The 17,857-nt window shown below is 39.3% G+C and overlaps 1 protein-coding gene across 1 annotated transcript in view; it reads left to right on the forward strand.

The window, feature by feature from the left end:
- LOC120548456 (mas-related G-protein coupled receptor member A6-like) overlaps positions 1-16,920 on the forward strand; it is a 97,905-nt gene extending 80,985 nt beyond the window's left edge. Inside the window, exon 7 of the mRNA XM_039784721.1 lies at positions 16,819-16,920. Within this exon, the coding sequence (XP_039640655.1) occupies positions 16,819-16,920 (102 nt within the window). The remainder of the gene's footprint in view (positions 1-16,818) is intronic.
- The last annotated feature ends 937 nt before the right edge of the window (positions 16,921-17,857 follow it).

Raw genomic sequence — 17,857 nt, forward strand, 5'->3', positions numbered from 1 at the left:
GTTAAGTACTGTCAGGGTCTCCGCATTCCCTCTCATCACTACTGATCACACACACCTGCACCTCATCAGGCCACTTCATTAGTCCACCACCTTTATATGCAGCAGAGGCTCATTCACTCCTTGTCTGGTCTCGTCTGTACAAGACACTTAGACTCCTTTATGTCCTCTGTGCTATCTGTTGGATTTGTGCAAATAAAGCTACGATTCACTTACCACCAGTCTGACTCCTGTGCAATCCGTGACAGTAATAGACCAAAACACCTATCTTAAATATAACATTAACTTCTACACACATTCATACACACATTCTGGTACACGTTGCTGAACGCTATCTTAAAGACAGGGTCCTGGAAGAGAGCAGACTTAGTGGGAAGTCATGGAAGACAACCTGGTGATATTCATTTCTTTTGCTATTTTCTTGGTTTATTTTAATTTTTTGCTTTTTTGATTTCAGGTTTGATTCTTTTTATTCCACATTCCTATTCAGTCACATGTTAGTTAATTTTATCACTTAATACTACGTCATATCTGTCTAAGTCTCATATATTTTATTTTAGCTGTTTATATTTAAATTGTTTGAATTGCTCTTTAATGTTTTATGTAAATATATTATTTACATTATCTGTTCGAGGATATTTAAACCTTCAATAAGATCATCAAAACAATCAAAACAGCAACATGTTAAACAGACTTAACATGCAGGAGCTGATTACTACTTGTGTTTTATCAATTACAACCCCCCCTCCTCCCCTCCCGCACTACTTCATGTTCATACTCATTTCATCTCTCTTCCTTTCAAGAGGAGGTGTAGATTATTATCAACCTGCATGTTATGTAACTTTTCCATATTTATTGTAGACTGTTTGGATGCAGAGGACAAAACATCAGACATTGGTGTAGGGAACTCATTCAGTGTCTTCAGCTGTCAAAGGTAAATTCTGACATTTTATTACATAGATTGTTTAAAAAGGTAAAGACATTGTAAATAGTCATGAAAATTATTATGTAACATTTAACAAGCAGACAGCTGTGGACTGTACTGTGTTTACACCAACTATATTTCATTTGGGTTTTCCCTGTCTTACCTTAAATTGTAAGACTTGTGGATATGTGATTGTGTAACAAAGACAGAAAATGTAATTTAAGAAACCGGCTAAAAAGATATAAGCATGCAAAATCAAGTACATTAGCTGAAGGAAAAATGAGAGAAGAAAAATGGGATAGAACATGCAGAATTAATGGAAAATTAAACAACAAAAAGTAGAACTACTGTGTAGATATTTCAGAAATGTAGTCCATATCAATAATGTGCTTACAAAGGCTATTGCTTACAAATGTATGTTCTGAAACATTAATTCACGGAAAGATATTTGGAAATAATGATAACAATAATGAGCTTAGATATGCAAAATAGTTTTGTGTGTCGTGAAAATACGATGACTGAGGTTATGTTCTGTAACCCAAGACAGATTACAGTCATCAGTTAGAGATGTTTAGTGAAATAAGAAAATTTATCTTTACACAAAAGATAATGCAGATGGTTTATCAGGTGGATGAATCAGTCTCATCAAAACCAGAGGGCAGAGGGGCATTCAACAAGTAGTGGGGCATCAGCACAGAAGACAGGCTAAATGTCCTAAACAAATGGACATTAACATTAATCATTATATTAAATTACTGAAACATGGACAAAGACACATCTGTGTCCTGGTCTGGGTTTTAACTCATTTATTTTTCTTCACTTCTTTTTTTTGGCATGTTCCAGCTTTTTATATCACTTGGTTCATATTTTCTCTTCTCCCCCTCCCACTGCTCATCTTCTTTCTGGTTGGGACCCTTAAAGCCCTGTCTGCTTCCATCTCAGTTCACGCTGACGAAAATTGTGGCAATGTTGGTCCTGGTGCTGCTTATTTACACGCTGCTGTTCCTGCCCAGAACCATCAGCCTTCTCAAGATGAACTTAAATGACATGACCCTCTACATCCTGTCTGATGTGTTTCTTAAGTTGAGTCCTCTTGCAGACTTAGTTCTGTATGTTTTCATGAGGAAAGGGGCCATAGACAAGCTTTTGGCCTCTGTGTGTTGTTGCAGAATGGACAGCAATGATGTCAGCAGTTCAATAAGTATGAATGATGACAACATGTCCACAGTCAGCTTCATGTAGGCAGCGAGAGAGAGAGAGAGAGAGAGAGAGAGAGAGAGAGAGAGAGAGAGAGAGAGAGAGAGAGAGAGAGAGAGAGAGAGAGAGAGAGAGAGAGAGAGAGAGGGGAGAAACAGAAGAAGACATGTAGGTAAATAGAAAGGATAGAGACAACACAGATTCTGTCTTCTACTGATATGGTTTCCAATAAGACACCTAACTGTTGATGTAAGCCATCTTTTGTAGGAGTTGGGTCTGCACCAATCACTCTTCTCTTTGCAACTTTGGATCTATCATCCTCTCCGACACACCTGTGTCATGTTATAGATGAGCAAAGTATTTTTATTTACCCTCTTATCAATCAGAGCCCAGACTTAACATTTTCTTTTTAGGTAATAATGATGAGAAACACGCTTGCATTAAAATGTCTTCTTATGGTCTTATGGTTAAACTGTTGGGTAGTTTAATATGTAACAAAAAAATTATAAACTCTTTATTTCTTTTGATAGTACCAATGTTTGTAAAAAAAAAAATATTTATAAAGTCAATACATTTTTTTTAGAAAATGTTTGTCAAAGTGGCATGAAAAGAAAAAACAAAAAAGTAAAGTACAAGTACTTCACATTTGTAATTAAGTACAGATGTTAAGTAAATGTACTTAGTTACATTCCACCACTGACCCCAGAGATGTTGTACCCCAGGGCTTAAAGTACTCCAACCTGGTGCCGGTGTTGTGTTGAAAACAGACTGCCTGCCGAAATATGACTGCTCGTCACTAGAGGGCGATGTTGGTCATGTTGTCCTGATATCCAATCCAAGAGAAAATAAAATGTTATTAAAAAGGTGACAATAGCTGTCCTATTTTTGAGCGGGTAATTTGTGAGCTGGGAAATATTTGTCACGAATTTACATGAGAAACAGATAGGACATACATTAGATTACATACATACACACATTTATCATGGATAAAGATATGTACAAAGGTATTCTCTGATACTTATCAAGTGGTGAGTATCCAGAGGGATAAAAACATATTGTCAAATATCTGAATATTGCTAATCTGCAAGCATTTTAATATTGTTCTATTTTGAGAAAAAGAAAGTAATAGCCTAATATTACAAGAATAAAATTACAACACTTCAAGAAAAAAACACCTGCCATATAGTATGCAGTGCATTCCGTTACTGCTCTGCTGATATGGTAGTATCTGAGTCTGACAGACACAGACATCCCCGTTTGGGTCTCTGGTCTCTGAATGAGACAAATTAACTGAAGCTGCTACTGACCAGCCGGGCTGCTCCTCTTTATTTTTACAGAGCAGACACAAAGAGACGCACAGATCTGCTCCAGAGCTCCGTGTGTTTGAGCCTGAACCATAGAGACTGTTAACGTCACGTCACGGGAACACGGGAACTTAAACTTTGTGTTGCCTACAACAACTAGGCTAATGACATTCAAGGCTACAATAAAAACGTTCGGGGCTGAAGCCCTACAAAAATGACCTGGTTAATATTGGTGCACATACTGTAACTACTTAGACTGACCAACATTGCTCTCTAGCGGCGTGCAGTCCTATTTCGGAAGGTAGTCTGTTTTCGGCACAACACAGGATTTCCAGCGTATGACTATTTTAGAAAAAAATAAATAATTAAAAAGTCCACATGGGATTTGTATTTGATGTGCTGGGTCTAACCAATCATTGTACTTCCATCTATCAATGAAACAAGTTCTAGCCAATCAGATGCAAAGCAGGGTGGTTCTTTCCCGAAAAGTGAGTCTGCGGTGTGGTCGCTTCAGTAACACGGCTAAAAAAATGGATGAAACGTTTATCAAACTTGGAGCATGCCGATACAGCTTTATTTGAGAAACGAGTATTTGTATGTATATATGGTATGTATGTATGGCCCTGGGCATAAATAGAGGACAAGAGGAAAAGGGTGGAGATGGGAAGCCGTTCAGCACTTGGTGCATGAACGGGATAATGTACGGCAGCAGCGGTAAGAAAGTGCTTGCTAGTCATTAGATGCTATAGCCTGATGTCATCATACTCAGATTCTAGTCAGAATATGAGTCTGATGCTGCTCCATTGGGCTTTGATTATGGGGGGTGTTTCAACCAAACCAGGAAAGAAAATGCCTCTGCACTAAATTGGATAGTCCTCCAACCAATCAGAGAATCGGGGCCAGCTGATGAATTAAAATTTTGTCGAATCCCATAGGAAGGATGGCAAAAACTGATATCTTCTATAACAGACGCGATGGAGGACAGCTCTGGTTGGAGCATAGTTGCTCCACAACGGATCGAGTCCAGACCAAACTTCCCGATCTCAAATGTTGTGGGTGGGGCTAAGTTCGGCTGACATCCAGGCTATAGATGCTAGTCACAAGCTGCGGTCCATGCACTCTGTCATACGAGTATGTTACCGGCAACGACGGCTACGGCTACCGCTGCGACTGGGCCTTCACTAAAGGACCATGTTTGTGATATAAAATACGTGTGTGCATGTTCATAGCGGAACTTGATTTGGCATTAACGATGGCCACTGTGTAAAAAGCTATCTGAAGACCAAACTGCCTTTACAAGCTGTCTGTTTGGAATCAGCACGGCAGTTATTTAAACACACATGGTCTTGCCCCAGAGTTTAGACATCTATATGAAAAGCTCACATGGAAAGTTTTCAAAAAATATACATGAAGCAACTAATCTCCTGGTACATTCACACATTCTGGTACACGTTGCTGAACGCTATCTTAAAGACAGGGTCCTGGAAGAGAGCAGACTTAGTGGGAAGTCATGGAAGACAACATGGTGATATTCATTTCCTTTTATATTTTCTTGGTTTATTTTTCATTTTTCAGTTTGATTCTTTTTATTCCATATTCTTATTTAGTCACATGTTTATTATTCATTCGTCTTATTCTCATGTTGCACAGCTTCCTTTTCTCATACACATTTCCAGTTTTTCTACCCAACTGCCTGGTACATAATGTTCCTTTCGTACCATATAAAGCGTACTCTAATTTTTAGCTTAATCTTCTGTGCATCACAGTTCCTCTTTGTGCGGGGATTTCAAATGTGCCTCGACCAGAGTACTTTTAACCACTTCTTCAATGACTGCATGCAACTCTTTGCAATGAGCACAAACACTACTGCACAATGTACTCCTGAGACTTGTAAGTCTTAACTAGCTTCTTAATATTTTACACGTGCAAACACATATTAATGTGACTAAACTTGCATTAAGATATTACTATATGTTCGAGGATATTTAAACCTTTAATAAGCTCATCAAAACAATCAAAACAGGAAGATATTACACAGACTTAACGTACGTGCTGATTACGACTTGTGGTGTTTTATCAACTACAACGATTATGCAACCTTTAACAAGCAGACAGCTGTGGACTGTACTGTGTTTAAACCAACTATATTTCATTTGTGTTTTTCCCTGTCTTACCTTAAATTGTAAGACTTATGGATATGTGATTGTGTAGTTTAAGAAACCGGCTAAAAAGATATAATCATGCAAAATCAAGTACAATTAGCTGAAGGAAAAATGAGAGAAGAAAAATGGTATAGAGCATGCACAATTAATAGGAAATTAAACAATAAGAAGTAGAACTACTGTGTAGACATTTCAGAAATGTAGTCCATATATCGACAACGTGTTTACAAATGCCATTTCTTTCAAATGTTGTATGTATGTATGTAGTTCTGAAACATCATTAATTCACGGAAAGATATTTGGGAAATAATAATAATAATAATAATGAGCTTAGATTTGCAAAATAGTTTTGTGTGTCGTGAAAATACGATGATTGAGGTTATGTTATGTAACCCAAGACAGACTACAGTCATTTACTGATTCTGTTAGAGATGTTTAGTGAAATAAGGAAATTAATATTTACACAAAAGATAATGCAGATGGTTTATCAAGTGGATGAATCAGTCTCATCAAAACCAGAGGGCAGAGGGGCATTCAACAAGTAGTGGGGCATCAGCACAGAAGACAGGCTAAATGTCCTAAACAAATGGACATTAATCATTATATTAAATTACTGAGACACGGACGGAGTTCTGTGGCTGCAGTGATGACCTCACATCAGGATGTTAAATATTTTTATCACCAGAACTTGTGCTATCTGAAACTGTAAGATTTGATTAATTGTTATCTATGGTGGCCCTGAAGTGCAAACCAGGACAACAAATCAACACAACTCCCTGTCATGAGGTATGATTTGCTGTTGTGGTTTGCACTTCAAGGCCACCGTAATAAGCAGATAGTGGGTCCATTTCAGAAAGCAGGTTTAGTGAAAACTCTGAGTTTGTTAACCCTGAGATGAGGGAAACTCTGGGTTTTCTGTTTCAGAAAGAGAGTTTAATCAAACCTGAGAGAGAGGGGTAACTCCAGCCTGTTTCAGAAAGAGAGGTAACTTAACCTCAGCGTCAGTTACTATGGTAACTGAGCCTTTGAACCTAACCAGGTCGGGAGCAGGTTTTCTTCAAGAAACCTTGAGTTTCTCTCAGTCTCCTCCCTCTGACACAGCACTCTTTCATTTCCTCATTCATTCATTCAGTCTGTATCAGTTTTTTGTTTCTCAAAACATGGCATTTCCTTTAGTTGACGATCCCATTGATGAAGAAGCTGTATTACTTTCAGGGAGTTAAACATATGTCTGGAGATTATATTGAGGCCCAGACTGTAGATGCATTTTCATTTCCAGATACTAGCCTAGTTAGTTAAGTTGAGTCCTCTTGCAGACTCAGTTCTGTATGTTTTCAAGAAAGAGGCCATAGACAAGCTTTTGGCCTCTGTGTGTTGTTGCAGAATGGACAGCAATGATGTCAGCAGTTCAACAGTATGAATGATGACAACATGTCCACAGTCAGCTTCATGTAGGAAGAGAAAGAGGGAGAGAGAGAGAGAGAGAGAGAGAAAGGGGAGAAACAGAAGAAGACATGTAGGTAAATAGAAAGGATAGAGACAACACAGATTCTATCTTCTACTGATATGGTTTCCAATAAGACACCTAACTGTTGATGTAAGCCATCTTTTGTAGGAGTTGGGTCTGCACCAATCACTCTTCTCTTTGAAACTTTGGATCTATCATCCTCTCCGACACACCTGTGTCATGTTATAGATGTGCAAAGTATTTTGCCGTTCATAACAACTTTAATCGTCATCAAGACCCACGGTAGAGTGAACCAAGTTAATGGAATGTTGTCAAGAGAAAACTGATTTGTGTTTTAAGACCAGTTGGTGTTTACCTGCATAATTTAATACAACTCAAATATGAACAATCACAAATATCTGAATATTGCTAAACTGCAAGCATTTTAATATTGTTCTTATAATATTGTAATATTTTGAGAAAAAGAAAGTTATAGCCTAATATTACAAGAATAAAATTACAACACTTCAAGAAAAAAAACACCTGCCATATAGTATGCTGTGCATTCCGTTACTGCTCTGCTGATATGGTAGTATCTGAGTCTGACAGACACAGACATCCCCGTTTGGGTCTCTGGTCTCTGAATGAGACAAATTAACTGAAGCTGCTACTGACCAGCCGGGCTGCTCCTCTTTATTTTTACAGAGCGGACACAAAGAGATGCACAGATCTGCTCCAGAGCTCCGTGTGTTTGAGCCTGAACCATATAGGGCCCTATCTTGCACTCAGCGCAATTGCCTTTGTACACCGACGCATGTATCATTCCTATTTTGCACCAGACGCACAGCGGACTTTTCCCTCCACAGACGCACGTCGGTAAATTAAGGAATGTATTTGTGCTCCCGGGGGAGGTTCAGCGAAAAGAGGAGGTGTGTTCAGGCGCAAACGTTACATAGTCCTATTTTGCAGTTTCAGAAAACAATTCCGCCACTGACCAGGAAAAACCTGGTCTAAAGTCAGTGGCGCTAGTCTAAAGTCAGTAGCGCGTTATTCAGATGCTATTTTAGGGGCGCATGCTTGGCCATAATGTAGTGTGTGCACAACGTGCATACACTTCTCTCATCTACAGCAGTTCCCATTTTTGAAAACCATACATAATTACAAAGAAAAATATTACTGAAAATGCGCTTCAGGTGTTTGGATAGGTCAGGAGGCACTTTACAGTACAGTCCTCAAAAAGTCGCAGCATTCTTTGTGGCTTGTTGTGTTTTACACAACATTTCCATGAATCATGGATATGTTGATGACATAAATGAGGAAATATTAGAGGACTTAAGGAGACGTGATGTTGAACTACGGTGGGATTGGACACTCCGGCGGAATCTGGTCCGGGAGTAATGCGCGATGCGCTCCTGGTGGAGCGGGTGGACAGAGATGGAGTGGGGGGAGGAGGAAGGGGCACAACAGGTGCAGGTGGTGCGTTTGGAGGCCCACGCTCCATGGCTGCAGCAATCCTCTCCAGACTTGAGGAGATGCGCCTGAGAGGCCGCAGCAACATCGTCACCCGGCCAAGACGGGCATTTTGCGCTCGCCCATCCCGGACAGCTCCCGCTGGCGTGCGCCAGGCAAATCCGCCGTCATAATAGCAATCCGCCACGGAACAATACGCCTGCTCTTAAAGGGAATGTGAGATGACGCTCTGATTGGTTATTTTCACGTTACACCCAAACCACACCTAGCTACTTCAGACCAACCCATTTAAGATTTGCGTCGGGCGCAAGAGTCATTTATCTCGCCGGTATAAAAGCAACAGCGGCCAAGATCCGCCCACAAAGCTACTTGCGTTTGGCGTTTCACACTTGCGTTTCAGATCGTTAAAATAGGGCCCATAGACTGTTAATGTCACGGGAACACGGGAACTTAAACTTTGTGTTGCCTACAACAACTAGGCTAATGACATTCAAGGCTACAATAAAAACGTTCGGGGCTGAAGCCCTGCAAAAATGACCTGGTTAATATTGGTGCACATACTGTAACTACTTAGACTGACCAACATTGCTCTCTAGCGGCGTTCAGTCGTTATTTTGGTAGGCAGTCTTTTTTTGGCACAACACAGGATTTCCAGCGTATCACTATTTTAGAAAAATGAAATAATTAAAAAGTCCACAAGGGATTTGTGTTTGATGTGCTGGGTCTAACCAATCATTGTACTTCCACTTATCAATGAAACAAGTTCTAGCCAATCAGATGCAAAGTAAGGCGGTTCTTTGCCAAAAAGCGAGTCTGCGATGTGGTCACATCGGTAACACGGCTAAAAAATGGATGCAAAGTTTATCAAACTGAGAGCATGTAGATACAGCTTTATTTGAGAAAGGATTTAAAAATATATGGCGCCGGGCATAAATAGAGGACAAGAGGAAAAGGGTGGAGATGGGAAGCCGTTCAGCACTTGGAGCATGAACGGGATAATGTACGGCAGCAGCGGTAAGAAAGTGCTTGCTAGTCATTAGATGCTATAGCCTGATGTCATCATACTCAGATTCTAGTCAGAATCTGAGTCTGATGCTGCTCCATTGGGCTGTGATTATGGGGGGTGTTTCAACCGAACCAGGAAAGAAAATGCCTCTGCACTAAATTGGATAGTCCTCCAACCAATCAGAGAATCGGGCCAGCTGATAAATTTAACTTTTGCCGAATCCCATAGGAAGGATGGCAAAAAAATATTTACGATCGACAAATGCCTTAATTTTAAAATGAATGCGCTGTCGTTATCTTCTATAACAGACAAGATGGCAGCCATCTTTGTTGTAAACATATTCAACCCAAGCACTCTTTTGTGACGTGGTTGATTATGTTACTGTTGATCATCTGTCCATTATCGTATAAAGCCCGCCCTGACAATTTGATTGGTCCAAACAGCTCTGGTTCGAGCATAGTTGCTCCACAACGGATCGAGTCCAGACCGAACTTCCCGACCTCAAATGTTGTGGGCGGGGCTAAGTTTGGCTGGCATCCAGGCTATAGATGCTAGTCACAAGCTGCGGTCCATGCACTCTGAGTGTGTTACCAGCAACGATGGCTACCGCTACCGCTGTGACTGGGCCTTCACTAACCGACCGTGTTTGTGATTAAAAAAATATGTGTGTGCATGTTCATAGCAAAACTCGATTTGTCATTAACGATGGCCACTGTGCAAAAGGCTATCTGAAGACCAAACTGCCTTGACAAAGCTGTCTGTTTAGAATCAGCATGGCAGTTATTTAAACGTACCTCTCGCCAAAATGCAACCTAGGGTCTTGTTGTGAATGTACCCGAGTCAAACTTTCATTTAAAAGCATAACGTTTTTCGGTCAAATGGCCTTTTGAATGGGAATGCTAAGGGCACTACTATGATCACATCAAAATCTCTATTTTTAAAACACTAAGAAGGCTCGACACAACCTGAAACTTTGCTCCAACTATCACCAGGGGCTCTACACATGAACTCCAGCGTTGAGAACATTGTTTGTGTACACAAAGTTTACTACAAAGAAAGGTTTTAACAACTCACTTTAGCAGTTGGTGTTTCCACTCGTCGCCATCTTGCCAGTCAAACAGTCTCAATCTACGAATGCAACGTTACTGGGAGGAGAGTAAAGATGGACAGCTTCTAAAGTTTAGTTCCATATAAATTCACGGATAATTTGTTGTTTTGTCTTTAGTTAAAAACAATATTAGGGATGCACCGAACCCACATTTTTGGGGTTCGGCCGAATACCGAACCCACTGTTTATGATTCTGCCGAATCCCGAACCGAACCGAACCAAACTCTACTCCCATCCTCCCATCCTCTACTCCCATTTTTATCTTTTATTTTAGCAGCAGCAGTCGCTCCCACTGTAGGGAGACTCATTTGCCAAGAGAACAGCTGACAGCCCGGGAGAGGCACTGTCTGGCTAACACCAGTTTTTAGCTGTGACTGTCCTTCCTTACCTGAAGTTGCTGCATTTTGGCTGCTGTCTGTAGGTTCCTTTCATGCACAACTCATACGCAAATGTCTTAACAGCTGCAACGTTATGTATTGTTTAGGGTGCTCGCCACCACGAGACAAATCGGCATCGCAAATTGAACATGTAGCTCTACTTTGAACTTTCTCTGCTCACCAGTTCCATTTTAACTTTCTCTCAGCCTACTGCACTGAACGCTCCACCTAACGCGCCGTCATTACGTCGACCAGCGTAGCGCGCGTAGCACAAGCGTAACTCTACAAAGAGTATAGAAGTAGCAAGAGCGTTCAGTCCAAGAAGGCGGAGCTGCAGCTCGGTCATGGGTGCGTTTGTTGCGTTCTATTGAGTTTCGCCTCTTGTTACTTATATACTCTTTGACAAGAGCAGAAACCCAACACAACGTTTGCCTCTTTTTCTCGAGTTTCACCTCTTGTTACTTCTCTTTGGTAGCGTTCGGTTCGGTGGAAAAAAATTCTAAAGTTCAACAGTACCTGAACTCTGTCAAAAAGCCCAAAGTTCGGCAGAACCCGAACCCGAAGTCTGGGTGCATTCCTAAACAACATTGACCTTGTAGTTGAAAAAGGAGCCTCATATAAGTGACATTTCCTCCTATGGAGTCTGTACATTCGCATTAACTATCTGTTTCCAAACTTTGAACATTTATTTCCACTGAATGCAGAACGTCTGCAAACCGGCTCCGCTGCATACCATTCTGCAGTCAGTGTAAATACACACACTGACTTTAATGGAAACCTGATGACTCCGCTGCCGTTCCGGAGCGGATCCTCAGACGTTCCGCAACTGGTGGAAATTAGGGGTTAAGAGATCTGATGATCGTCCTTGTAATGCTGAATAACAGCAGAACAGCAATAATAGGTACCTAGTCACAGAGATGGTATGAGGAAGTAAAAACCGTTTGGTGTGCATGTGTTGACAGAGTTCTCAAGAAAAAACAAAGTAAAGTAGAGTGTGGGATAATCTGGGTGCCTGCTAGTCAACTTCATGTTTTTGGTGTTGTCTGTATCTGGCGCTGATCAGTGTTTGTCACATTCACTGAGCCAGTTTGTGACAGAGTCAAGAAGTCTGTTAATGTTCACAAGGCCAAGAAGATTTGTGTTTTATGCTTGTATTGTATACATATGTTTTTGTCTTTTTTAAGCACTTTGTGCACCAGAAAAGTGCTATATAAATGAAATCAACTTGAAACTTATGGTCTGGTCTTTTTAATTTTTAAGAGCTACATAAAAATGTTTGGTTTGATGTTATGTTATTGCTTATGTTCTTTCAGCTGTTTTGCCAAACACTTCTTTGATACAATTGTAATGGGCCTACCCATTCTATTACTGTTTGTTTCCAGCAGGTGCAGCCTTTGTAGTCAAACACTGGATAATTAAAGCAAAACTGCATCATTGAAATGCTGTTGAAATAATATGAAATATACATAGATTTAATTTATTTTTATTGTAATAGAACAAAACACCTATCTTAAATGTAACTTAAGCATTAACTTCTACAATTATGCAGTTTATCACAGAAAACCTCTGTCAATTCACCTGTTTTAAAATCCCAATAACAAAGTTAATCTTGCACGCCACTGTTTCCCAAAAACACAGCTTTTTTTGAAGCACTTTGTGCACCAGAAAAGTGCTATATAAATGAAATCAACTTGAAACTTATGGTCTGGTCTTTCATTTTTAAGAGCTACATGAAAATGTTTGGTTTGATGTTTTTGTTAGTGCTTTATGTTCTTTGAACTGCCCCCCCCCCTCCACACACACACACTTTTTTGATACAATTGTAATAGTCATACCCATTCTACTACTGTTTGTTTCCAGCAGGTGCAGCCTTTGTAGTCAAACACTGGTTACTTAAAGTTAAACTGCATCATTGAAATGCTGTTGAAATAATGTTTATTACAGAAAACCTCCAATAACAAAGTTAATCTTGCACACCACTATTTCCCAAATACATAAAAAATAATGTATTGCACACATTCTGGTACACGTTGCTGAACGGGATCTTAAAGACAGGGTCCTGGAAGAGAGCAGACTTAGTGGGAAGTCATGGAAGACAACATGGTGATATTCTTTTCCTTTTTTATTTTTTATATATAAATTTAATTTCAGATTTTATTCTTTTTATTCCACATTCCTATTTAGTCACATGTTTATTATTAATTTTATCACTTAATACTACCTCATATCTGTCTTATTCTCATAGCTTATTTTATTTTACTGGGTTTATATTTTAAATTGTTTAAATTGCTCTTTAATGTTTTATGTAAATATATTATATACATTATATGTTCGAGGATATTTAAACCTTCAATAAGCTCATCAAAACAATCAAAACAGCAACATATTAAACAGACTTAACATGCATGTGCTGATTATTACTTGTGGTGTTTTTCAACTACACCCCTCACTACTTCATGTTCATACTCATTTCATCATTCTTCCTTCGAAGAGGAGGCGTGCATTATTATCAACCTAGTGCATGTTATGTAACTTTACCATATTTATTGTAGACTGTTTGGATGCAGAGGACAAAACATCAGACATTGTTGTAGGGAACTCATTTCGTGTCTTGCAGCTGTCAAAGGTATTTATTATAAAGATTGTTTAAAAAGGTAAATACACTGTAAATAGTCATGACAATGATTATGCAACCTTTAACAAGCAGACAGCTGTGGACTGTACTGTGTTTAAACCAACTATATTTCATTTGGGTTTTTCCCTGTCTTACCTTAAATTGTAAGACTTATGGATATGTGATTGTGTAACAAAGACAGAAAATGGAGTTTAAGAAACCGGCTAAAAAAAATAATCATGCAAAATCAAGTACATTAGCTAAAGGAAAAATAAGAGAAGAAAAATGGGATAGAGCATGCAGAATTAATGGGAAATTAAACAACAAAAAGTAGAACTACTGTGTAGATATTTCAGAAATGTAGTCCATATCAATAACGTGCTTACAAAGGCTATTTCTTACAAATGTATGTATGTATGTTCTGAAACATCATTAATTCACGGAAAGATATTTGGGAAATAATGATGATGATAATAATAATGAGCAAAATAGTTTTGTGTGTCGTGAAATTATGATGATTGAGGTTATGTTATGTAACCCAAGACAGGTTACAGTCATTTGCTGATTTAGTTAGAGATGTTTAGTGAAATAAGAAAATTAATCTTTACCCAAAAGATAATGCAGATGGTTTATCATATGGATGAATCAGTCTCATCAAAACCAGAGGGCAGAGGGGCATTCAACAAGTAGTGGGACATCAGCACAGAAGACAGACTAAATGTCCTAAACAAATGGACATTAACATTAATCATTATTTTAAATTAATGAAACATGGACGAGGTTCTGTGGCTGCAGTAATGACCTCACATCAGCAAGTTAAATATTTCTATTCATCACCAGAACTTGTGCTATCTGAAACTGTAGTATTTGATTAAAAATCATAAGCAGATAGGGCAGTCAACGTCAACTGGTGGCCCGCGGGCCACATCCGGCCCGCCAAAGCTTTTAGTCGGGCCCGCAGAATAATCATGAATTCAAAAAATGTAAAGAGGAAAAAATGCGTTCTGTTATTTATCATTTCAAGCATTTAGAGCAAAAACCCAGCCTCCTGTATTTGCATCTCTATTCACATGCCGGGATGTACAGCGATGCCCGAGCTCCACACACACGGCTGAGCCGAGATATGTGTGCGTTAAAACACACACCGCTGAGCCGGGATGTGTGTGCGTTAAAACACGCAGCACCTGACTGGGAACGATACGGCCGCTGGGGCAGAAGAACTCGCGCTAGTCTCTTTTCTGTAAGTAGGCTACAATAAAACCTTTGTGAGTAAAAAGTCAATACTTATCAATGCACTCACCTGTGTAGACCGACATAAACATGTAGAAAGCGATATTTCAGTCTGCTCAGTCCACTCTTGTCCACCGCACTTTTTTTTTTTTTACGCAAACACAGCTCTACTCTGCAATTTTTACAAACAAGCTAAAACAAAAGCTGTCGGTTTGTAGTCTAACTGTTTATCTTAGTTTGCCGGAAATCTGGAAATTTGGACAAATTCTTGTAAACCTCACTGCTGGCTGAACAAACCAAACTCTCCCCTAGAGCGGTGAATCTATGGAGGTATTATAAGACCAAAACAGATACATGTGGACAGATACTTAACAGATACTTAATATGCACGTGAATGACGCGATCGTTATGTTCGCGTTCTTCATTCTTGATGATGATGATGCTGGTTGTATTATTTTGCAACAGCATCTTTCATTGTAAACGAGGCATACATGACGAGTGCATAGCCTGCTTATCAGTCATTCATCATTAAAGCTGGGCTTTTCCACGTCTTTGACGGTGACATGTGCATATTCCACCAATCAGGACGCTGCATAGTACAATAATGTTTCAATAATCACAGACTTTAACCATCACTCCTCAGTGAACTGCCTCCTAGTCTGAGATCATTTTCAAGTTAAAGAGACAGTTATCAGTATGTATGAGTTTGCTCACACTAATACATGTAAAAAAAAATATAGCATTAATTCAGTAAGAAAGTGGAAATTTCAAACAAGAATAGGCGTATTAGGTATAAATTAATTTTATTTTCTTTATTTGAAAGTCCGGCCCCCAGAGTGTCTGCTTAGAAAAATTCTGGCCCTTGAAAAAATGTAGTTGACGACCCCTGAGATAGGGTGACAAATATTAAGGAAGTTTAATACTGAGAGCAATACACATTTTGTTTTAAATGATTGGATTTGTGAATATTCTATATATGTATACTGCATTTTTGTGAACTGAACAATGTTAGGTAGATATTAACATGTTTCAAGTCTCTTTTTATAACCTGATCTCCTAAACAGGTTTCACTCTGAAGAATGGGAGAGGTCTACATTAACGACACATCACAGGACATGAGCGATGATTACAGCAGCATCCAACAAATGTTATTCATCGCAGATGTTGTGTCATGCATAATCATCTGTATCGGACTTCCTTTGACCCTCGTGGCCATCTATGCTCTTTATTCTCTGGTACGTACATTATGACTGAGATCTATTTGTGTAAAGTCTCTGTCTGTAAAGGATCTTGATCTGAGTTGGGGGCCACATGTCAGGGGGCTGGGGTGAAGTATTTTAATGACCTATAGATTTACAGGAATAATGAACTGCTTAGTTAAAATATAAATTTAGCTGATTGGACCCTGCAGACATATTTGGGAGGAGGAGTTCAGAACATGTTTACAACTGCTTTCTTTACTTTAACCAATGTTTTCCTGCAGGTGGGAAAGGATCATGTTGCTCCGATCTACGTCATCAACCTTCTCATTTCTGACCTCATTCAGTTCTGCTGCATGATCGGTTGGATGGCAAAACCTAAGGGGGACAAGAATACAGCTACAATTATCAGTTCTATCCACAACTCTAGTCTGACAGCCAGTGTTGGCTTCATGCTGTGCATCTCCCTGGAAAGGTATCTGTCTATCCAGAATGTGTGTATCTACTTCTGTGTCTGACCATTGTATTACTATATCATTCTGAAGCTGTGTCTTACATCTTGTATTACAGGTATTTGCTCATCGCCTGCCCACTGTGGTACCGCTTCAGACGATCCATCAAGATCTCCGTGGTGGTCTGTGTCCTGATCTGGATCATTTCTCTTGCCATTGGCTCCACTTATGTATTTTGGTATTTTTCAGAAATTCCAGTAACCATCTTAGCCATATTTTTCCTCCTTCCCCTCCCACTGCTCATATTCTTTCTGGTTGGGACCCTTAAAGCCCTGTCTGCTTCCATCTCAGTTCCAGCTGATGAAAAACGTCGAATTGTGGCAATGTTGGTCCTGGTGCTGCTTCTTTACACGTTGCTGTTCCTGCCCTTGATCATCAGGCTTCTGAAAGAAATTCACAGATTTGATATGACCCTCTACAGCCTGTCTGGTGTGTTTCTTAAGTTGAGTCCTCTTGCAGACTTAGTTCTGTATGTTTTCATGAGGAAAGGGGCCATTGACAAGCTTTTGGCCTCTGTGTGTTGTTGCAGAATGGACAGCAATGATGTCAGCAGTTCAACAATATGAATGATGACAACATGTCCACAGTCAGCTTCATGTTGGCAGAGAAAGAGAGAGAGAGAGAAAGGGGGAGAAACAGAAGAAGACATGTAGGTAAATAGAAAGGATAGAGACAACACAGATTCTATCTTCTACTGATATGGTTTCCAATAAGACACCTAACTGTTGATGTAAGCCATCTTTTGTAGGAGTTGGGTCTGCACCAATCACTCTTCTCTTTGCAACTTTGGATCTATCACCCTCTCCGACACACCTGTGTCATGTTATAGATGTGCAAAGTATTTTGTTGTTCAACAAATTTAATCGTCATCAAGACCCACGGTAGAGTGAACCAAGTTAATGGAATTTTGTCAAGAGAAAACTGATTTGTGTTTTAAGACCAGTTGGTGTTTACCTGCATAATTTAACAAAGTCAGTTTGTGCAACTCAAATATGAACAATCACTGTTTGTGCATCACTGTACATGATGAAAAATAAAATTCTTTTAAAGATCACTTATTTGATCTCAATTTGTTTAACTCCATTTTTGATCTCTTGTCAATCAGAGCCCAGACTTAAAATTTATATTTTTTCTATTTAATAATGATGAGCAACACACATCGACTAATTGATGAATGGTCTAATGGTTTCAGCTGTACTTGGATAAACTGTTGGGTAGTTTAATATGTAACAAAAAATTGATAAACTCTTTATTTGTTTTGATAGTACCAATGTTTGTAAAAGAAATTTAATTTATAAAGTCAATAATT

This window comes from Perca fluviatilis, chromosome 19, assembly GCF_010015445.1.
Source record: "Perca fluviatilis chromosome 19, GENO_Pfluv_1.0, whole genome shotgun sequence".
Lineage (NCBI taxonomy): Eukaryota > Metazoa > Chordata > Actinopteri > Perciformes > Percidae > Perca > Perca fluviatilis.